Source organism: Monodelphis domestica, chromosome 4 (genome assembly GCF_027887165.1).
Source record: "Monodelphis domestica isolate mMonDom1 chromosome 4, mMonDom1.pri, whole genome shotgun sequence".
NCBI classification, from domain to species: Eukaryota; Metazoa; Chordata; class Mammalia; order Didelphimorphia; family Didelphidae; genus Monodelphis; species Monodelphis domestica.
In genome coordinates, this window is record NC_077230.1 from 439,546,058 (window position 1) to 439,566,073 (window position 20,016).

Sequence of the window (20,016 nt, forward strand, 5' to 3'; positions counted from 1 at the left end):
TTTGGCACTGACATTTTGCCAGGTTTTCCTTATGACCCAAAACTCTTCTTTTTAAGAAAAGGGACCTCTTTGAATTTGCTTACTCATTCAGAATGGCTAAACATTTCTATCTGCCTCCACAATTTCCATAGTCTACGCCTTGCCTTCCTGAGGCTCCTTTCACCATGTAGAAAATTTGCTATTAACAGAAGAAAAGTGGGAAGTCACTTCAAATGAGGGAGAATTGGCCATGATCAGCATCACCTGTAGAACGTGGCATTAACTCTGCCCTTCCATTCACCCTTGTGACTGTACCAATAACCAATTTCCTCCATAGCTTTTCTTTTTCCCAATTATCTTCCCCTATAATTCACTATTAGATGGCAATTCTCTAACCAGGCTCCAGATTTAAAATATTCATCTTCTGTTACTAACAATTCTTTCTAGGCTCCATCATTCTTCCCAAGTTCTTCTGATGCTACTTTGAGACAAACTAGCACTCTGGAATCTCTGCTGCAACTTCTCCAATGAACAGATGTTAGTTTCAAACCTCTTAACCAGGTAAAATGCTCCGATTTAAACTTTCCTACTTCAACTGGATCTGGGGACTAGCTCTGTCCTTTCCAGGTTCTCTACTGAAAGGGACTTTGCTCCAGGGAAATAGAATGGCCAGTGTTATGTCTGCTACAGAAACATTTCTGAAGTCAATGAAAATGACGAGAAACAAGACTCATCCGTATTCAGCATCTTGGGGCTCCTTCGGATTTCTCGCAGATTCTTCTTCAGGAATTCTCCAGATTCGAGGCTGCAGGACAATCTGGTCCAGGCTTTTGGCTCCTAAGAAACGTCTTGAGGTAAAACTTTAATAGGCTTTAATCACTTCACCCACACTCCAGAGCTGGGGTGGTCAATCCAGGGCATTCCTAGAAGTTTCTTAAAAAGTTTCCCAGGTGAGAAATTCCTTTCTCTCTTAGCTGTCATGTGCCAAAGATCATCAGAAATAATGATCACAAAACCATTAGTTCTCTCCACTCAAAAAGTAAAATTAGTTATCAGTATTCACTGGACTTTAAACAACCACTTTTCTATTGTAATGGTTGCCCTCTGGAAATTTACCTTAAAAACTAAAACCTGTCACATTTTTCTCCAAACACAAAACGTAGGATTACTAAGAAAGCTTAAAATTTATTTTTAACTCTGAAGACCTCTACAATTCCTTTCTTTCTTTTTTTTTTGCTCTAATTTACTTTTGGCTCCAAGTTTCCCTTTCTCTTATCCTTGCCTCAAGCCACTTTGGCCCAAGGCTAAAGCCCCTCCTAGAGGGAAATTTGTTGGGTCAGTTTAAAATGTTCCGGGTTTCCTTACCATTTAAAGCACTGCCTTTTCCCTCAATATTTCTTGTCATTTACAACTCAATAACCCATCAGGTCTGCAGTTGACCATCCTAAAATGAACTTTCTTTACTCCAGAACTCACGCCTACCTCGCTATTGGAAAATAATTAACAACTTGAAAAAAATGTGAAATTCTAGCACTCAAATAAGCAGGTTAATACCTAGAATAAAATGCATATGAAGTAGCCCCCAAAAGACCGAAGATGGAAAAATTACCCCTGTCCCATTTTTAGGGGACAGACCTGGCTTCCCCCCAACAGGCGGTCAAGCTGTTTATGTAGATAAAAATCTGGCAGGAGACAAGGAGGAATTTCAGGAATATCAAAGAGTCAGGGAACTGTACAACCCCAAGATGGACTTCTTGTCCCCAAAATGAAATCCCTGCATTAAGGTCTGTTTATTGTCAAGATAAGAACCTGTATGTGTAACTTGTATCTAGGAACCTATATAACCTGTTTCATAATCTACAACCTGTGCAGTTTTCCATTAGGGAATTCTTCCCCAGCTGGTAGATTCTTTCTTTCTCTCTTTTATTAATAAATCATGGTTCCAATCATCAATATTCTAGGTGTTTGAACCCATTTGTGAAGGGTCCCACTTCACACCTTGTCACCAATATTAACAGCACTTGATCCAAACTAAAACTTTGGGAAGAAAAATGAGACCTTAAAGTTAAGAATTTCTGGACCTCCCTTTGCCTCCTGGCGGATGTTCCCGTGCCCAGATCGCAGCTCCAGGCTCGCCTCTTCAGCTTTGGGGAGGAATTTCATTGTTAACACAACTTTCAGGCATTATTTGCTAGCGTTTAAATCACCAGCATTTGAGGTTATTAGCTAAGTCTTCGCCTAAGAAAGCCATGAGACATATAATACAGGCAAAAACCCACTGAAAAAAATTGCGAAGAAATCCAGAACTTCAGTTCTTCAGCTTCTATGAGAAGCTTTTTTACAAAACTTTATAGCCATTTAAACCTTAAGCCAAGGCATCTCAATTCATAAAGAAACTTTCTTTTAATCCACTTAAAGCAGTTACTCAGACCCTCAATTGAACACTGAGGCTCTCACACTCCAACTTAAGCTTCTCATTCGAAGCTTTCAGCCAACCTTTCACGCCTCTGACCTGTACAATCCTCGCTCTTCCTTCTCTTTCTACCATTCGCAGGTACGTGGTCCATCACGTATGGAACATGAACTCAACAGCGGTCCCATTGGGGGGTTTGCTGGGGCATTCATGGAGACGTGGTTGCCCGTTTGGTTCCTGATTAAAGAGAGGTTCGTTTGCCAAGAGTTTGGCTTACCGGAACGAACTGCCCAGCTGACTCCTGACTGAACTCAATGGGTTCTTGTGTGTCCCTCACGTCGGTGGTCAAGCTGGGTGGAGGTTTAGGCAGCCATAACTTCGGCAGTGGCTGCTCGCCATATGTTAACTTGGAAATAACCCAGAACTATTAACTAGTCAGAAAAACCAAGTCTTGAATCAGGAGAGGGATGAGTCCAAGTTGGCCCTTTACTCAGAGTCGATGCCACAAGCTTTTCAGGGTGCAAACCCTGGACTCTGGGGGTGTTATCCTTACGGAGCGCCACAAGGCTAGATGACGACTCAGAGGAACAAAAGAACTTGGAGAACCTCTATACCATTTGGGAAAATGAGGGGCAGGGAAAGATGATGGACATCACTATAGCTACAAGGAAAATGGGAGTGTTCAAACTACACTGACTGGATACCATCAAGCTTGGGAAAGGAACCCTAGCTAGAAGCTAGGGTGCAAGAGAAGGGGGCTGCTTACAAAGTTACTAAAGGATGGTTCCAGCCCAGGTGTGGATCTTCCTGAGAGAGGTTCTAATATAATAGGGGATGCTACCTAAAACAAAGAAGGTCCTTAGCATATGCTTATCTCACCCAGGGTCATCATTTCCCTTCAGGGTAGATTCTCATGGGAACAGGGAACAAGGACAAGCTTTTGGGGTCTCCAATCCACAAGCTAGTCCTGAAACTTGGGTTTCATCAGATCTCACTAGGCCACAAGGTTGGGGTTCCTAAATTCCATGTTGACAGATCTTGCCTTTGGACAATCTGATGGAGTCATGGTAAGAACATGACTAAATATTCGTATTCTTTGAATCAGGGAGTCTATAATACATACTAAAAACAAAAACACATACAAATGTACCTATAGGCATATATAACATAATTAATATACTAACTATACAGACACACATATATGCAACATAAACACAACATACCCACATACATATATTATATTCCTCAAGGTGGTCAGTTACAAACAGAAGCTCTCTTTTACACCCAAAGTTTTGTGGCAGCATGTTTTATGGTGGCAGAGACCTTTTTAGAGAGAGAAGTGATATCTCTCAGTTAGGGAATGGATAAAAGATTTGGGTAATTCAATATAAAAGTAATCCATTATTGTATGAGAAATGGGGAATGTGCTGAATGTAGAGAAGCATGCAAGGAGGTGCATAATGTGATAAAAAAATGGAATAAACATAATGAAGAACACAACAATTCCAATGGGATGAACAGTAAATCAATTGACACTAATACCAACCTTATCCCCATAGATGTGGTGCTTTGGATGTCAGACCTGGAAAATAATGACTGATTTTTCTTGGATGTTGGTTAAGTTTGATTTACATTTTATTCTTCACTTTGATGCTCTGTAATAAAGAATGGTTCTTTTTTATAACAGAGAGTATGGGTGATAGAAAAATAGCAATAGGTATTAAAACAAAGAAAACAAAAGTATGTTCTTCATTAAAAACCCTCCAAATTTGAACAATGGAGCATAGGAAAACATATTTTTAGAAAAAATGACCTTTACAAAAAATAAATAAATAAATCTTGTTCTCTTACTGTCATTCTAAACTTTAATTCTGTTATTTTTAATTGAAAACATCCTGGGTTTCATTTTCTTGTGAGGGAGGCCGGAAAATGGCCAAACTTGAGGGCCTAACAAGCTGACCTGTCAGAACCGTAAATATACCAAATCCTAGCAGGAAGGCCTAATGAGCTGGTCAGCCTTGAGAAACTTATCAGAACCGTAAATATGCCAAACCTCCAGCTGCAGTAGGTACCAGATAAAGGCCAGGAGGACCCCAATAAATATGTCAAACAACAGGTCAGGGGGACCCCAACAATATAGAATTGTCAAAGCTCCAAGAATAGTAGGAAGCAGATAAGGGCCATATGTGCAGGCAAAATTCCAAGGATGGTAAGGTACCTACAGAAAAGTATAAAAAGCCCAGCCTGTCAGAAGCAACTCGGAACTCTGATGATAGAGCTTCCCACTGATGCGCGTATCAGTTCAATAAATGGCCTTTCTCTGCCAGTTTGCATTGTTCGTGGACTTCCATGGTGGTGGGTGAAATCCTGGACCTTAACACTTGGACACTGGAATTTATTTAATTCATTCTTGAGATCTCCTTTTCCAAGTTGTTTTAATATCTCAGTTAACAGTGCTTTGTCAAATTGACCATCTATTGTCACTGTTTAGATTACTAAACCACCATTAAACTGGGTGTCCAATGGGTCTAAGATGCAATACACGTCCTTGACAAACAAACTTATGTCCAGATTTTAGTTGTAGCCTACTTGCAGCTATAGTTTTAAGTCTATTGACTCATGAAAATGCCTGGTCCACAACATCTGCTCTTACTACACAGCACAGAACCCTGGACTTCAGCACCTACTTTATAAAGAATTACTGAATGGAGAAATAAATTCTCTGCAAATATGGCAGAGTTTAGGATGGGCTAGATCTGTACTTTTATTTAATCTAAAAAATAAGAGGATTTGGTGCCTGGTGGGTCTTCCGAGATCTTAGAATCCTTGAATACATTAACTTTTATTTCCTAGTTTAAATATTACTCTCCAAGACTCAGAACTAATTGGAAGCAGTTTCTTGTATATTTACACTATTTTCTGTTCCTGTCTCTCTATCCTAAGTATCTCTGCCTCTGTCTCTCTTTGTAATCTCTTTCTATGTATCTGTCTCTTTATATCTCTGCGTGTCTCTGGCTCTCTCTGTTTCCAGCTTCGTCCCTCTGGCTCTGAGTTCTCACTGACTCTGGGTCTTGATCTATTTCTGCATCTGTGTTGATCTTTCTCTGCCTTTTCTCACCCCCTCCCCAGCATTTCAAAATACCATCTCTCTTCCCTAGGAATTCCTGAGGCATGAAAGATATTTCCTTTGCATCCCTTAACTGAAGTTTCCACAGTGCAGTAGATTTTTTTTTCTTTCTAAAGGGATGGATTTCTGGCCTCTGATTCTCAGTTCAAGTATCTCTTCCCCCCCCCTCCAGGAATACATTTAAAGATATGTTGGGCTTATGCTACATGGAAGAATCCTTGGATTCATTAAACTTATTTGGGTTTTGAGGATAAAATGGATCCATCGTTTACAATGAGGTAGATGTAGATAACTGGAAAGAGAACATTACATATATAAAAATGGAGATTTGAAACCCGGGCCTCAATTCCCAAAAGTCCTTGGTAGTTCCCAGAATTCCCTATAATCCCACAGGAGATACCCACCTAGGCAAAGAACAAAGTGGTATCTAAACTTACTGTACCACCTACCTCTCTCTCTGCTTCCCATTCTAAGCACACACACCTCTCAAGATGTAGTACGTGAAATTGAATGGGCTTTTCAGCCCTCCACACGTGCTTTCTTATTTTGCATTTTCTTTATATTTCTCAATTCTAATAATCTTTAATATAAAATAAAATATAATACTCATAAAATATAATACTTTTAGCAGAGAAACTAAATTTAACTGTTACACAGAAGAGACAGAAGGCAAAAGATGAAGCCACCTTCTTCCTGTTTCTTTCTCCTGTCCTGAAAAGGCTCCCAATGGACATCTTGGAAAGGGCAGGGATCTGAGAGTCAGAAAACTGCACCTGTGCCATCTTGGGCAAATAATTTCACTTCATTCATACTAAATTTTCTCATTCCTGAATGGTGGCCATTCTTAATTCATGGGGCTGTTCAAGGCTCACATGGCATTTTAGATATAAATAGAGATGCATATTCAAAGTACTTCGTACCCATAAAGCAACAAATTTAAATATTCATTGGGTGGTTTCGTAATTGCTAGTGAAAGTTTTGGTCATCCTGTATTGCAGGTGGACATATTGATATGATCCTTTGGCATTTGACAAAGGATGTGAAGATTTGTTATTGTTTTTCCATTGTGTCATTGCAGCGATAAGTTGGACAGACATGTCTGTGTCTACTGTGTGGATCACTTGCCGGTCCTCATCTGCCCAGAGAACTGAGTGGCATGTTCAAATCTAGACTGTCCAAGATGCACAAAAGAAAGCCTTGATACAGCAGTTTATTGTAACAACCCGATATTTCATACCAATTCTAGTAACATCAACAATAATAACCAGAACCAAAGAATCAAAGTAATTCTCTAAGTTGACTTGCAAGCATTTGGCTTTAGGCAACTTCCACTCAAATGAAGAAGGATAAAATTCAAGAAATCTGGGATGGTCGTTATGAAGCAATAGATTTCAGTAGAATTAGTTCTTTAAATATGAGCTTTTGCTGCTGCTGCTGCTAGAATTAAATTGTGGAAAGGTGGGGTCAAGGACAGCTTTGGGGGTCATGATTCAGGTCCTAACTAGTTCTGTTAGGCTGGGCACTTACAACTTCTGAGTCTATAGTTACTTGGGTAGAAGGTTTGCACTGGTAGAGGGATTTTCCACACCAGAAGACCCCTAAATGATGAAATATTAAGTGTAGACAAGAATAAAAAACATGGCCATCATTATGGTTTTGGAGTTGGAAGACCTAGGTTTGGATCCTGCCTGTCCTCCTTCCCCTCCATGTATGCCACAGATTCTAGTTCCACTAATTGAGTCTGATGTTCTCTATGGTCATATCATCCTATAAACATTAGACTTTCTCCCCCTCATTTGACTAGGACTTTGGGGTGTGATGCTGAAATACCTGGTCAACCGAGTCACGGAGACTTTAGACTTTGACTTGAATATCAGTCAGGGCCTTTGGGCAAATACCACAAACGAATGGATGGAGAGGTCTGTTCCATCCATTCTACTCCATAAAAATGCAAACTGAAGTGATTAGAACTAATTCTTAATAGTGATGAGTAAGTGATAGCTCAGAAGTGGAGAAAAGTCTGTCTGGTGAAAAGAATGTTAGGCAACGTAATAGATCCTCCAAACTAAGTAATTATGTCCGGATACTCTGATGGCCTCCCCTCCTGCAACCCTCCCACACCACACACATGTATGTGGGCACATGCAGAAATAAATGCATGTATGCACAAAAAGGGAGTACACAGACTCCAGTCTCCTGTCCAGCTCAGCAGCTGTTGAAGAAGCAAGCCCTTCCTGATAGTACATCGGTTGCCATCAGCTTCCCTTGCTTTCATGGAAAGGAACTAATGAATTGAAGCCTGGAGTTTTCTCTATTGGGATGTTCAGTGATCATTGTTAGCCTTGAAATTGCTCAGCAGTCGTGGTACAGGGCTTGAAAATCAAATGCAGAATGCCTGTCTCTCTTGGTGTGAAGCTGGGGATTGGCGGTCCAGTGCGAAGAACAGAGCACCTGCATCCATGCCCCAGGTAGGATGGCTCAGAAGATGGCGGACTGCCTTTCTCTCCAAGGTCACCCTAGGATGCCGCCATATTCTGATTGACACTTCTTCTTTTTGCATCTCTGTCTCCCACATCCCACTCCCATATTTTCACACAGGACTGCAGAGCTGCCCATAGCCTCCTCCGTCCCTTGATTTTCTGAGCCCTTGCCCACGTGTGATGTGCCACCACCAAATGTCTCTTTCAAACAATCACAGAGCCCCCACCTGGGAAGGGGCTCTCCAAGCTTCCTCCTTTCTGTATTGCAGGTGGGCCATGGCTACCCTATTCCTGACAGAAGAGTCTGTTCTGTTTTCTGACAAATCTCTGAGAAGGGCTTTACACGGACAATTTTAGTGGCTTTTCAGTCATACCTGGGAATGTGCCCTTTTAAATCTCCGTGAAGGCAGCATCATATGAGGGAGAGAATTGATCCGAAATGGTCAAACCTAAAACCCTGGCTTCAGGCAACTGCTACAGCTAAATACACTTCTCTGACTTCTCCGAGAGCCATTTCTCTCCTTGTTTAACTGGGTGCAAATATGTGGACTTTTTACATTAAAAGACTGTTGAGAGAAAAGTGCTTTGTCTCAGGAAAATGCTCTGTAAATGGGAGCCGTCTTAGTGTTTAGCTGTTGGAGCATATTTTATATATTGTCCTTAATGGAAATGGGGAATGACTTTGTGCAGATATCCCGACCTCCCCCATTTTCTTAGCATAGTGGACTTTGGGTCAGAACGACTTGACTTTTCATTCTATCTTGGATAGTCACTGGTCCTGAGGACCTGGACAAGCAACTTAATCTCGCCTGGACTCAGTTTCTCCATCTGTCAAATAAGAAGGTTGGACTTCATGATTTCAAAAGATTCTTCCTACTCTAAATTACTCATTCCCAGTATCCCCAGCTGTCTCACCTCTACAAATGAGGGCTGCCAAGATGGTGGTACATTGCTCAATTGGTCCTGATGAAACTGAAGGTAGCTGATGTAGGGAAAGGCAGAACCCAAATCATTTATATGTTCTCTGATATAATCAAGTTTGCTGACATCTCTTCTGTAGTGACTATACTACCCAAGTTCTCAGAGACCACCTCAACAACCACCCTGCTTCCCTGCCCCAAATACTGCACCTGGACTCATTTATTTGTACACCTCTGGCTCTGGAAATACAAACACCATATCAGACATACACCACCTTCTCTCTGGAGATAACTGTTGGCTTGCACATTCACCAGGATCAGGCCATGAGGGAATATTGTGACACTCAATCCCTGAAAAATAGTTTTGGAAAGGAATTACTGAACTGACCATAACTTTTAAAAGTTATTTAATTTAATCCCTTCACTGACATATTTTAAGACTGGGGACATCTATGTAGTTCGGTATAAATGGAACCAGCCTAGAGATGGGAGGGTCGCAGGTTCAAATCTGATCTCAGATACTTCCTCGCTGTGTGACCCAGGAAAGTAACTTAACTGACATTGTCTAGACCTTAGAGCTTGTCTGCCTTGGAACTGATACTTAGTATTGATTCTAAGACAGAAGGTAAGAGTTAAGAACATTTTTAAAGACTAATTTCTAGATATGAGAAAGGACTTGGGCAACCATCTTGGCAATCATCATTTGTAGAGGTGAGACAGGCATCAAAACTAGGATCCTGGGGTTGACATATTTAGTGTAGGAAGGAACTTTATAGATCATCAAGGCCAACCTCCTCATTTTACAGATGAGGAAACTGAGGCCAGGTGACATGAAGTTTCTTGCTCATTGTCCAGTGTCCTTAACATTGTGGGCTCCTGGTATAGTGAGGTGAGCAACCTACATGTCTGACCATGAAGATACTTTTATAATTGTCTCATCAAAGGGGAGCTTTTAGAAAGGGAGTTTTAGAATTGGAAGCTTGGGTGGGCTAAAGCCATCTTCAACTGGATTACAACTGAACTGCTACATATCTGGGCACAAGTTATTGTTTTGATGATTGCTTACACTTAAAGTGATGGGAAAATGCTAAAAATGTAGATTCAAATTAAAATAATGCCATTCAGACTTTTTTTTTGAGAGTCTGTTGTAAACTTTTTTGTTTTTTGCTTTTATCATCCTTCACTGGAAAGCTCCTATCTTTTCATTTCAGGAGAGATAGTTTGGCCCAGTAGCAAGAATATCAGAACTCAACATGAAAGACTTGAATCCAGGAGTTGTCCAACCAGCTAAAAATTCCTCTTGTTTCTCAGTTCCTCAGAGAACTCATCAGACCACTAGGGATATTTATAATATATATACACTGTTTACTGTTAGGGGTACTATGGGAAGAAATGGCAAGCCCTCTACTTTTATTATCCATTGAGCTCACTGCTCCCCCAAATCTATTGTGGTTCCAAAACTACTGGGATCTTTTGATCTTGGTCAGTGTCCATGCAAAATTGCACCCACAAAATAACTTCATAGTTTTTTTTTATTCTAAAGAGAAATATTTAATGGAGATGGGTAGAATATAGACTAGAGAATGATGTTTTACCCCATGAATGAATGTGCCCATTTCATTCAAGTGGAGTCACCAAGCATGTAGTCCATTGAGGGAATTATGTACTTAATATACCAAAATATAGCAATAATAATAATAATAATTTTATAGCACCAGTCATCCTTAAATATTCTATAAATATTATAATGTATATTTTAGTAATTATAATATTTTTATAATAAAATTATTCCTTTAAAGAGGATTAAGATGGATTGATTTAAAAAAAAAGAAAATCCATTCTATAGAGAATTGGACCTGTCTGGATGACAAAGGAAGTGGGGGGAGAGAAAGAAAGATACAGAAGACAGATGGAGGCAGAGAAACAGAGAGACAGAGGCAAAAAAGACAGATACATAGACACATAAAGAGACACACAGAGAGAAAAAGAGACAGAAATTCACACATAGAGACACAGAGACAGAAAACAGAGACAGAGATAAAGATAGAAAAATAGAGATGGAGAGACAGATAGAAGAAAAGAAAAACAGAACAAGAAAGAAGTTGAAACAGGACAGAGACAGATACAGACAGATGGAGAAGGACAAGAGTCAGGGTGTGGCCCTTGAGCTAAAATATAGATTTGAAAGGAATAAAACAAATTAGAGCAAAGATTGAGGGGGAGGAAGAGTATTTCTGGCAAAGCTAGTAAAGTTTCAGCTAAGAAGATCATATTTCAAATTTTATCAGATCCCTTTAAAATCTCTATTATTCTTGCAACTCTTCACAATATCCCAACTCTGTTCTCAGTCTTTTTTTTCTGCACTGACTCCTATGCCTGGTATACACTTCTTGTCTCTTTCATGCACTTTATGTGTTTTCAATGCCACCTCTTAGAATCTCAGTTTCCTTGGGAGCTCAACTCAATGTAGCCTTTTGTGTAAGGTCTTTCCTGATCTTCCCAATGGTTAGTACATTTCCCCTTCCCCATCTCTTATTTATGCATTTACTTTGGTTATGTTTATATGAAAGGGTGGAGTCAGAAACTACCTTACATAGATGAGAACATATCTTAATCAATCATAGGCTTTATACTAAGTATGAGAAGTCTTTAAGAACCACTGGATAAAATAAAATGAGACCATACAAAAAGTCTTTTCCAAGAGACTGAAGGATGTCAGTGCTCTCCAGGTTTTGTATAAGACAATCAGCGAGTTTTGAAAACTAGAGTAAATGTGTCCTTCTATCACACTTCTGAGAAGGATTTGCATGGGGATGAATGGAGAGAATCCTTAAGTTGGTCCTGAACTGATCTCTACCCCCTCCTTGCCCCACTTTGGATAGAGGATGAATGTTTGATAGAATTCATTTGTGAATCCATCTGGTCCTGGGGATTTTTTCTTAGGGAGTTCTTTGATGGCTTGTTCAATTTATTTTCTTGATATGGGATTATTTTAATATTCTATTTCTTCTTCTGTTAATATAAGAAATTTATATTTTTGTAAATATTCATCCATTTCACCTAGATTGTCATGTTTATTACCACATAATTGGGCAAAATAGTTCTTTACAATTACCTTAGTTTTCTCTTCCTTAGAGGAGAGAGCACCCTTTTCATCTTGGATACTGTTAATTTGATTCTCTTCTTTCTTTTTTGTATTAGATTAACAAGTACTTTATATATCTTATTTGTTTTTTTTTTCAAAGTAACAGCTTCTAGTCTTATTTATTAGTTCAAAAGTTCTTTTACTTTCAATTTTGTTAATTTCTCCTTTAAGTTTTAGGATTTCCAATTTCATTTTTATCTGGAGATTTTTAAATTTGTCTTTTTTCCTAATTTTTTAAGTTGCAAGCCCAATTCATTGATATCTTCCCTCTCTATTTTGTTGCTATAGGCACTCAGAGATATAAATTTTCCCCTAAATACTGCTTTGGATGTATCCTAGAGAGATTTTGATATGTTGTCTCCTCAATCTCTTTAATGAAGCCCATATTTGTTTCTGTGATTTCTGTTTTGACCAATCAATTTTGAGGAATTAGATTAGTTTCCAATTAATTTTAAATTTGCCTTTCCATGGATCCTCATTAATTATAATTTTATTGCATGATGATCTAAAAATGTTGCATTTATTATTTCTGTTTTTCTGCATATGTTTGCAATATTTCTATTCCCTTGTACATGGTTGATCTTTTGATATGTACCCTGTTCTACTGAGAAGAAGGTATATATTCCTTTATTTCCTTGTCCAGTTTTCTCCAGATATTAGCTCTAATCTGTCTACCATTTCAGTAACTTCCTTTACTTCTTTCTTGTTTATTTTTTGGTTTGATTTATCTAGTTCTAAATGGGGAAAGTTGAGATCCCCCACTAGTATTGTCTTACCATCTAGTTCCTCCTTAAGCTTCTTTAATTTTTCCTTTAGAAATGTAAATGCTATCCCATTTGATGTATACATGTTTAGTAATGACATCACTTCATTGTTTATAGTACCTTTTAGCAAAATGTAATTTTCTTCTTTATCTCTTTTAATCAGATCAATTTCTACTTTAGCTTTGTCTGGTATCATGATTACTACTCCTGCTTTTTTTTATTTTAAATCATGCATATTAAACTCTGCTCCAGCCTTTTGCCTTTAATCTGTGTGTGTCACCCTGCCTCAAATATATTTCTTGTAAACTACATATAGTAGGATTCTGACTTTTAATTTACTCTCTTATTCACTCTGTCTTATGGGTGAGTTCATCTTCTTCATATTCACAGTTATGATTACTAACTATGCATTGCCTCCCATCTTATTTTCCCCTTTTGATCCTGCTCTATTCCCTTTCACTCTATTCCTCTTCACTAGTTATTTTGCTTTTTGTCACCCCCTCCACTTCCCCTTCCCTTCAATTGCATCCCTTTTCCCTTGTATTATTCCCCTACTACTTCTGTGTGGGGTAAGATAGAATTCTATACCCCACTGAGTATACTTGTTTTCCCCTCTCTGAGCCATTTATAATGAGAGTAAAGTTTAAGCATTGCTTGTTACCACCCTTATCCTTCCCTCTCTATAATGATTTTTCATACCTCTTTATGTTATATAGTTTGCCTTATTCTATCTCTCCCTTCCCTTTTCTCTTTGTGCAAGCCTTTTTAACATATTATGCCATTCATATGCATGCATATCCTATCATATATACATATTGTTTCATATCATCACATTTATATATACATCATATCATCATAATCAGATTATTTCCCTATCCTTTTTCCCCCAATTAAATTCCTTCTATTTTCTGTACTACAAAGAATAATTTTTGAGAATGACAGAAATACTATTTCCAAGTAGACATATAAACATTTTGACCTTAATGAGTCCCTTAAATTTTCTCTTTCTAATTTACCTTTTGAGGCTTCTCTTGTATCTTCTTTTAGACTTCAAATTTTTTGTTTAGGTCTGGCTTATTCCTCAGGAATGCTTGGAAATCTTCTATCTTGTTAAATGTCCATTTCCCCCCTGAAAGAATATACTCAGTTTTGTTGGTGACTCTGTGTTGTAAACCCAAATCCTTTCCCTTCCTGAAAATCATATTCCATGCCTTTTGATCCTTTAATATAGAAGTCACTAAGTCCTGTGTAATTCTGATTGTTGCTCCATGGTATTTGAATGGTTTATTTCTGGCTGTTTGAAGTATTTTTCTCCTTGGCTTGATGGCTCTTGAATTTAGCTATTACATTCCTAGAAGCTGTCATTTGAGAATTTCTTTCTGGAAGTGATTTGTGAATTCTTTCAATTTCAATTTTGTTTTCTTGTTTGAGGATCTCTGGGCTATTATCTTTGACAATTGCTTGTAATATTATGTCCAAGAATTTTTTTTCTAGATTATGGCTTTCAATCAGTCCAATAATTCTTAAATTGTACCCTTAGATCTATTTTCTAGGTCAGTTTTTTTTCAATAAGATATTTCATGTTTTCCGCTGTTTTTTTTTCATTCCTTTGATTCTACTTTATTTTTTCTTGATTTCTCATGAAGTCATTAGTTTCAAAATGGTCAATTCTGACTTTTAAGGACTTTTAAGTTTTTGGTTCTCCTTTTTCAGTTGGCCTATTTCTTCTTGCATCATTGTCATTTCTCTTCCCCACATTTCCCCTGCCTCTCTTAATTCGTTTTTGAAGTCTTTTTTTGAGCTCTTCCAGACTCAGCATCCAATCCATATTTTTGTTTTGGACTTTGCATGTGTTTTCTTTGCTTTCAATGTCCCCTTCTATATCTGTACCTTATTCTTTGTCACCATAATTTTTTTTAGAGTTAAGTGCTTTTTTGTTGTTTGCTCATTTTTTCTATCTAAATATAGGTAGGCTCTCTCTCTCTTTTTTTTTTTGAAGTTTGTGTACCCTCTTTAATTTCAGTTCTTCCTTGATGTTATTCTCAGCTAATTTTCCAGGTTGATAGTAGTTTACCTGATGGTCTGAGGGCTGAGAGCTCTGAGAGTCCAGTCCCCCTGCTTATTCAATTGACCTTTGAGATGCTGATAGCTTAAAGATTCTCCTCAGGCTTGTGTGTAAGCTTTTTATCTCACTCTGAACTTGATCAGGTCAGGGGAAAATCAAATTCTAGCCCTAGGCATAGGTTAAAGTTTTTGGTCTCATCATGTTCTTGATCCAGTCAGGCACACCCTTGATTGCTCTTTCCTGGAGCTCTTCCCTTAGTTTTGGGTAAAAATATCAGGGGTGGAGAGGGCTCCCCCTGTGAACTGTGTCCTCATCTCAAACTGTGGATTATGTTCTCATCCCAAACTCAGACTGGGACTCCTGGATTTGCTCTAGGCACACATGAATCATCCACCTTTAGCCCAGATTTCCCTGGACTGAGACCCTGAACTTCTCCATAGGTTTGAAATTTCAAGGGGTGTGGATTTGCTTGGACCAGGAAGGATCTCAGAGTCTGAATGCTATCTTGGGCTTAAGTTTGGAATCTGTGACAACAGATGTGGAGTGAGTGTATATGTTTGTGGGGGGGGGGGGTTCTCTTGGTTTGCTCTTCACTCTTTGCTACAGTCCTTTGCTGGCTCTGCTCTCCTTTCACCCCAGTACCCCAGATGTTGTCTGCCTACCTTTTGGGATTTTTATTTCTTGAAAGTTGTTTCACTCTGTCTCCTTGTTAATTTTTTCTTTCCCTCCTGTATTCATTTTGTGGTGATATTTTAATCTCAGTTGGAGAGGATTCTCATGGTGACTCTGAAGCTGCTTCTCTAGTTACTTCTCCATCTTTACTCCAAAAACATTTCAATGAATATTTCTTAAAAGCCTACTACTTAGGAGAAATTGTGCCATGTGTATCCCACATCTAAAATCTGCTTTATTTTCCATTGATCTAGTTTTACTTACGTCATCCACATGGCACAGTGCCTAAAGCACTGGACCTGGAGTCAAGAAGTCTCATCTTCCTTAGTTCAAGTCTGACCTCAGATACTCACTAGCTGCATAACCCTGAACAAGTCACTTAACCCTGTTGTCCTCCATTTACTCATCTGTAAAATTAGATGCAAACTCTTATGATATATTTGCCAAGCAAATCCCAAATAGAGTCGTAAAGAGTTGGGCACAACTGAATTAACCTCACAGAATTTAATTTCAGCTTCATGCCTTTAGTGTTGTCATGGTTGTAATTCTGGATGAACTAATATTTCATCTCTGAACTTGTCACTCCCTTGCCCAAAGCACTCCAGTCAGTCAAGACTAGCTCTAGTATAAAATAGAAACTGTTCTCTTTGCCATTTAAAAACCTATACAAAATGTGTCCATCTATCCTACAATTTGAAGAGTAGTTCCCACTATTGCCATGTCCTCACACTATCCTCCAACCACACTGGCCCTCTTGCTATTTTCCTCCCATGAGACTGTATCTTATTCCTCCATGCCTAGAATATTCTCTATTCAAGGCTCCTTTCAAGGCTCAGCTTATATGACACTTCCTGCTTGATTCATATCCTTTGAGTTTACAGTCACTGCTTTACTTTGGATACAGCTTACCTAATCTGCAAACATGTTGTACCTACCCATTAGGATTTAAACTCCTTGAAAGATGGGCCTCTTTTTCATTAGCATTCTCTATACTCAGTATGGGATCTAATATATGTTTAGTGCTAAATAAATATTGGTTAATCCATTAATTTCAGGAACACAAATTTTCCTGATGTGGGAATCCTATTGTTGGTAGAATGATAGAGCCTCAGTGATGTCAAATAAGGGAGTCAGATTCCATGATTTCTAGAATTATGTCTATTTCTGTTTCTGTGACTTTATAAGCCAAGATCTTCTTTCTTAGGTAAGGCTTTCCCAAAGACTCTCCTCAGGGCCCCTAAGACCTCCTTATTTCTTAGGCTGTAGATGATGGGGTTAAGCATAGGGGTGAGGATGGTATAAAAGACAGCCAAGTTTTTATCCTCTTCTGGGTAGCGGAAAGCTGGGGGCCTGAGATAAGTATAGGTAAAAGGGGCATAGTAGAAGGTCACCACAGTGAGATGGGTGGAACAGGTGGTGAAAGCTTTCTTCTTCCCTTGTGATGAGTGCATATGGTAGATAGCAAAGAGAACTCGACCATAGGATGTCATAATTCCAATGAATGGGACCAAAAGAAATATGTTGGTGCTAAAGAACACAGTGTACTCATAGGTCTGTGTATCCATACAAGCCAGAGGAAGCATGGCTGGGATGTCACAGAAGAAGTGGTTAATAACTCTGGATTTACAGTAGGGAATACGGAATGCGTACACTGTGTGTGATATGGCATTGGCAGATGAGAAGACCCAAGACCCTGCAATCATAAGCAAGCAAATTCTCTTGCTCATGAGAATAGGATAGTGAAGGGGGCGACAAATGGCCACATAACGGTCATAGGCCATGCCTACTAGGAGTAGAGCTTCAACCCCTCCTGTGAGTAAAAAACAGACACTTTGAAATCCACAACCCACAAAGGAAATGGAATTGTTCCCAGATAGGAAGTTCACAGTCATTTTGGGAACCGTACTGCAAATATACATTAGGTCCATAAGGGAGAGATGACTGAGTAGGAAGTACATAGGAGTATGGAGGTGGCGATCCACACTAATGAGGAGAATCATGATGGAGTTACCTAAGAAGGCAATCAGGAAGATGAGGAAAACAAGAAGGAAGAGAAACAGGCGAGCACTTGTTGGGGGAAACAATCCCAGCAAGAAGAAACCAGTGGTGGTTTGATTCCATTCCTCCATTGGGCTTTCTGGAATTGTTTTCCTGTAAGACAAAATAAGTGAATGACAAGACTATGGGTGGTCAAGGAGAAAAATAATTCATGCTTTATTTTCCAGTTTTCTCTAATCTATTGAATCCAAAAGATTTTCTATTTGTTTGGGCATTAATTTTACTCTGAATACAACCATGTTCCCAATCTTAAGTTAGTTTGACATTGGTGTCAGTAGTGTTACAAGGGAATCACTTTAAAAGACTGATATATATTAATTTAAGGTCGCCAAGGAATCAGCTATGTAATTCCTAAATGAAAAACTCAAGTCAGCCGTCAGCCTTTTTTGGAGTTTAATTACAATCGGAGCAAGAAAGGAATTAGAGATATATATATAGAGAGAAAGGGGAGAGAAGGGAATAGGGCTTAAATACCCCTTCTGTTTAGGCTGGGCCAAAAGGCCCAAGCCCTTAGATAGCTGGGGCAAAGAAAAGAGATCAGTCCCTTTCACTCACGTGTCCAAAATGGAGAAACAGTCTCAGAGGCCCCCACCTTCAGCTTCCTTCAGAGCAAGCTTCCTCAGAGCCCAGGAACCACACCGACCAAAAACTCAATCCTCTTCCCCGAGTCTCCAGACCCTCCTATCTTTAAGGACACCATCCAAGTTGCCTCCCCTCAGTCCTCACATCTACCAATCACTCTTCATCAATTTCCCTGTCAATGGAGGCTCTCGCTTAACCCAGGACCGCCCAGAGGTTTCTGGCTTTTGCACATGTCTGTTGAAGGTCATATTTTCAAATGATTAAATCTTTACTCCTTTGTTCCAGCCCTTTCTAAATCCTGTTAACTTGAGTATGGTAGAGATTGGAATAATTAAATTTTGATCTAGGCTGCAGCCCTTACTCAATCCTATTAGGACTGAATAGGGTGGAGATTGATTCCAAGTATCTCCATTGTATCAATTCTAAATCAATCAAGACTCAAAGAAATTCCTGTTCTATGCTTAAGCATAGGTCAAAGTCTTTTCCATTGTTCAGCAAAGGGTTTCTGTCCTAAAGTAATCTTAAGAAGGGAAGAGAAGGAACCTCCCATGCCAATGGAGTTCCCATTCCAATAGACTATCAGTAAGAAATTTTCCAAGTATGAAATATCCCAATGGTGAAATTTTCAACAATTATAAGTCTAAGGAAATTTGAGGTTTACAGTAGGGAAAGGAGATAGCTATCTATCCTATCTTCATTAACAACATTAGATGTGAGGGAGACCTGGAAATTGTCAGGACAACTCAAAGACTCTTTTTGAATTGTAGTTACTGTCTAAATTTCTCCCTAAAGTCACGGGCATTGAACTAGCAGTGAATGAATACCTGAACTGGTAACTCTGGGAAGCTAAAGGAGCTAGGCTGCACCCTGTCTTCAACCATATTTATCAGATTAAAATAAAGAAAAATAATTGGAGAATATCACAGCAATATGGTTGCTGGAACTTGCTCTGAGGATATAGTTCAACATTTATTTAGTATCATCCTATCATTTCAACTTTGTGCTCTACTTACTGTTCTCCCAGATCCCAAGAAGCATGACTTAATTCAGTGGGCAAAGGGTTGAAACTTTGGAGCCCTGGAATTCTCAGTGCCTTGTAAAGCAAGGAACAGTGCAGCTCGTTAGTCTTCTGGAACATAGTAGTGATCTGTGAGTCTTGAAACTTGGATTATCCTGATCCTCCTTGGCCACTAACTAAACTTGTGACCTTGGACAAATCATTATACTCTCCATAAGATAAAGCAAGTAGACCAGATGTCTCACATGGCCTGTGATTGTTAAAGTACAATTCTTTAAGGTTTCCAAAGCACTCTGTACAAGATATCTTGTGTGATCCTCATAGCAACCGAGGCAACTAGATGTTATCACTATCTTCATTTTACAGAAAAGGAAAATCAACTCAAAAAGTTGCATTGGTCCAAGTATCATGGAGAACTAAGTGTTCAGACATTATTTGATTAATGTTGTTCCTACTCCTAACTCTAGCTCTCTTTCCTCTGCTTACCCTAACTGCCAACAGGGTCCACAGTTCCTTTCATAAGAAAATAAAAGTAGACTTGAAACCATAAAATGTGTAGGAAAGAATTCCCAATCTCATAAGAATTTCTAGGAAAACTGAGAAATAGTGGCCAAAATTAAAATGAGAACTTCATCTTCTACAACATCCCACAATTAACTTGAGAGGAATGTGTGACAGTGAACACACACATCTTTCTCTGTCACTAGACACAGCTCCTCTGGACCCACGAGAGAGCATAAGCAACACCTGCATGAGGTTGTCCTTGGACTGTCACCACCAACATGGCCACCCA

The 20,016-nt window shown here is 39.0% G+C and overlaps 1 protein-coding gene across 1 annotated transcript; it reads right to left on the bottom strand.

Moving 5' to 3' along the window:
* Nucleotides 1-13,443: 13,443 nt before the first annotated feature.
* Nucleotides 13,444-18,859, bottom strand: LOC130458844 (olfactory receptor 2L8-like). The gene has a single exon (XM_056825795.1). It carries the CDS (start codon nt 17,692-17,694, stop codon nt 16,744-16,746), a length of 951 nt encoding a protein of 316 aa, XP_056681773.1. The 5' UTR covers nt 17,695-18,859; the 3' UTR covers nt 13,444-16,743.
* Between the last annotated feature and the right edge of the window lie 1,157 nt (nt 18,860-20,016).

Excerpts from the sequence above, each read along its gene's own strand:
- LOC130458844 (XM_056825795.1), bottom strand. The coding sequence starts at position 17,694 with ATGGAGGAATGGAATCAAACCACCACTGGTTTCTTCTTGCTGGGATTG.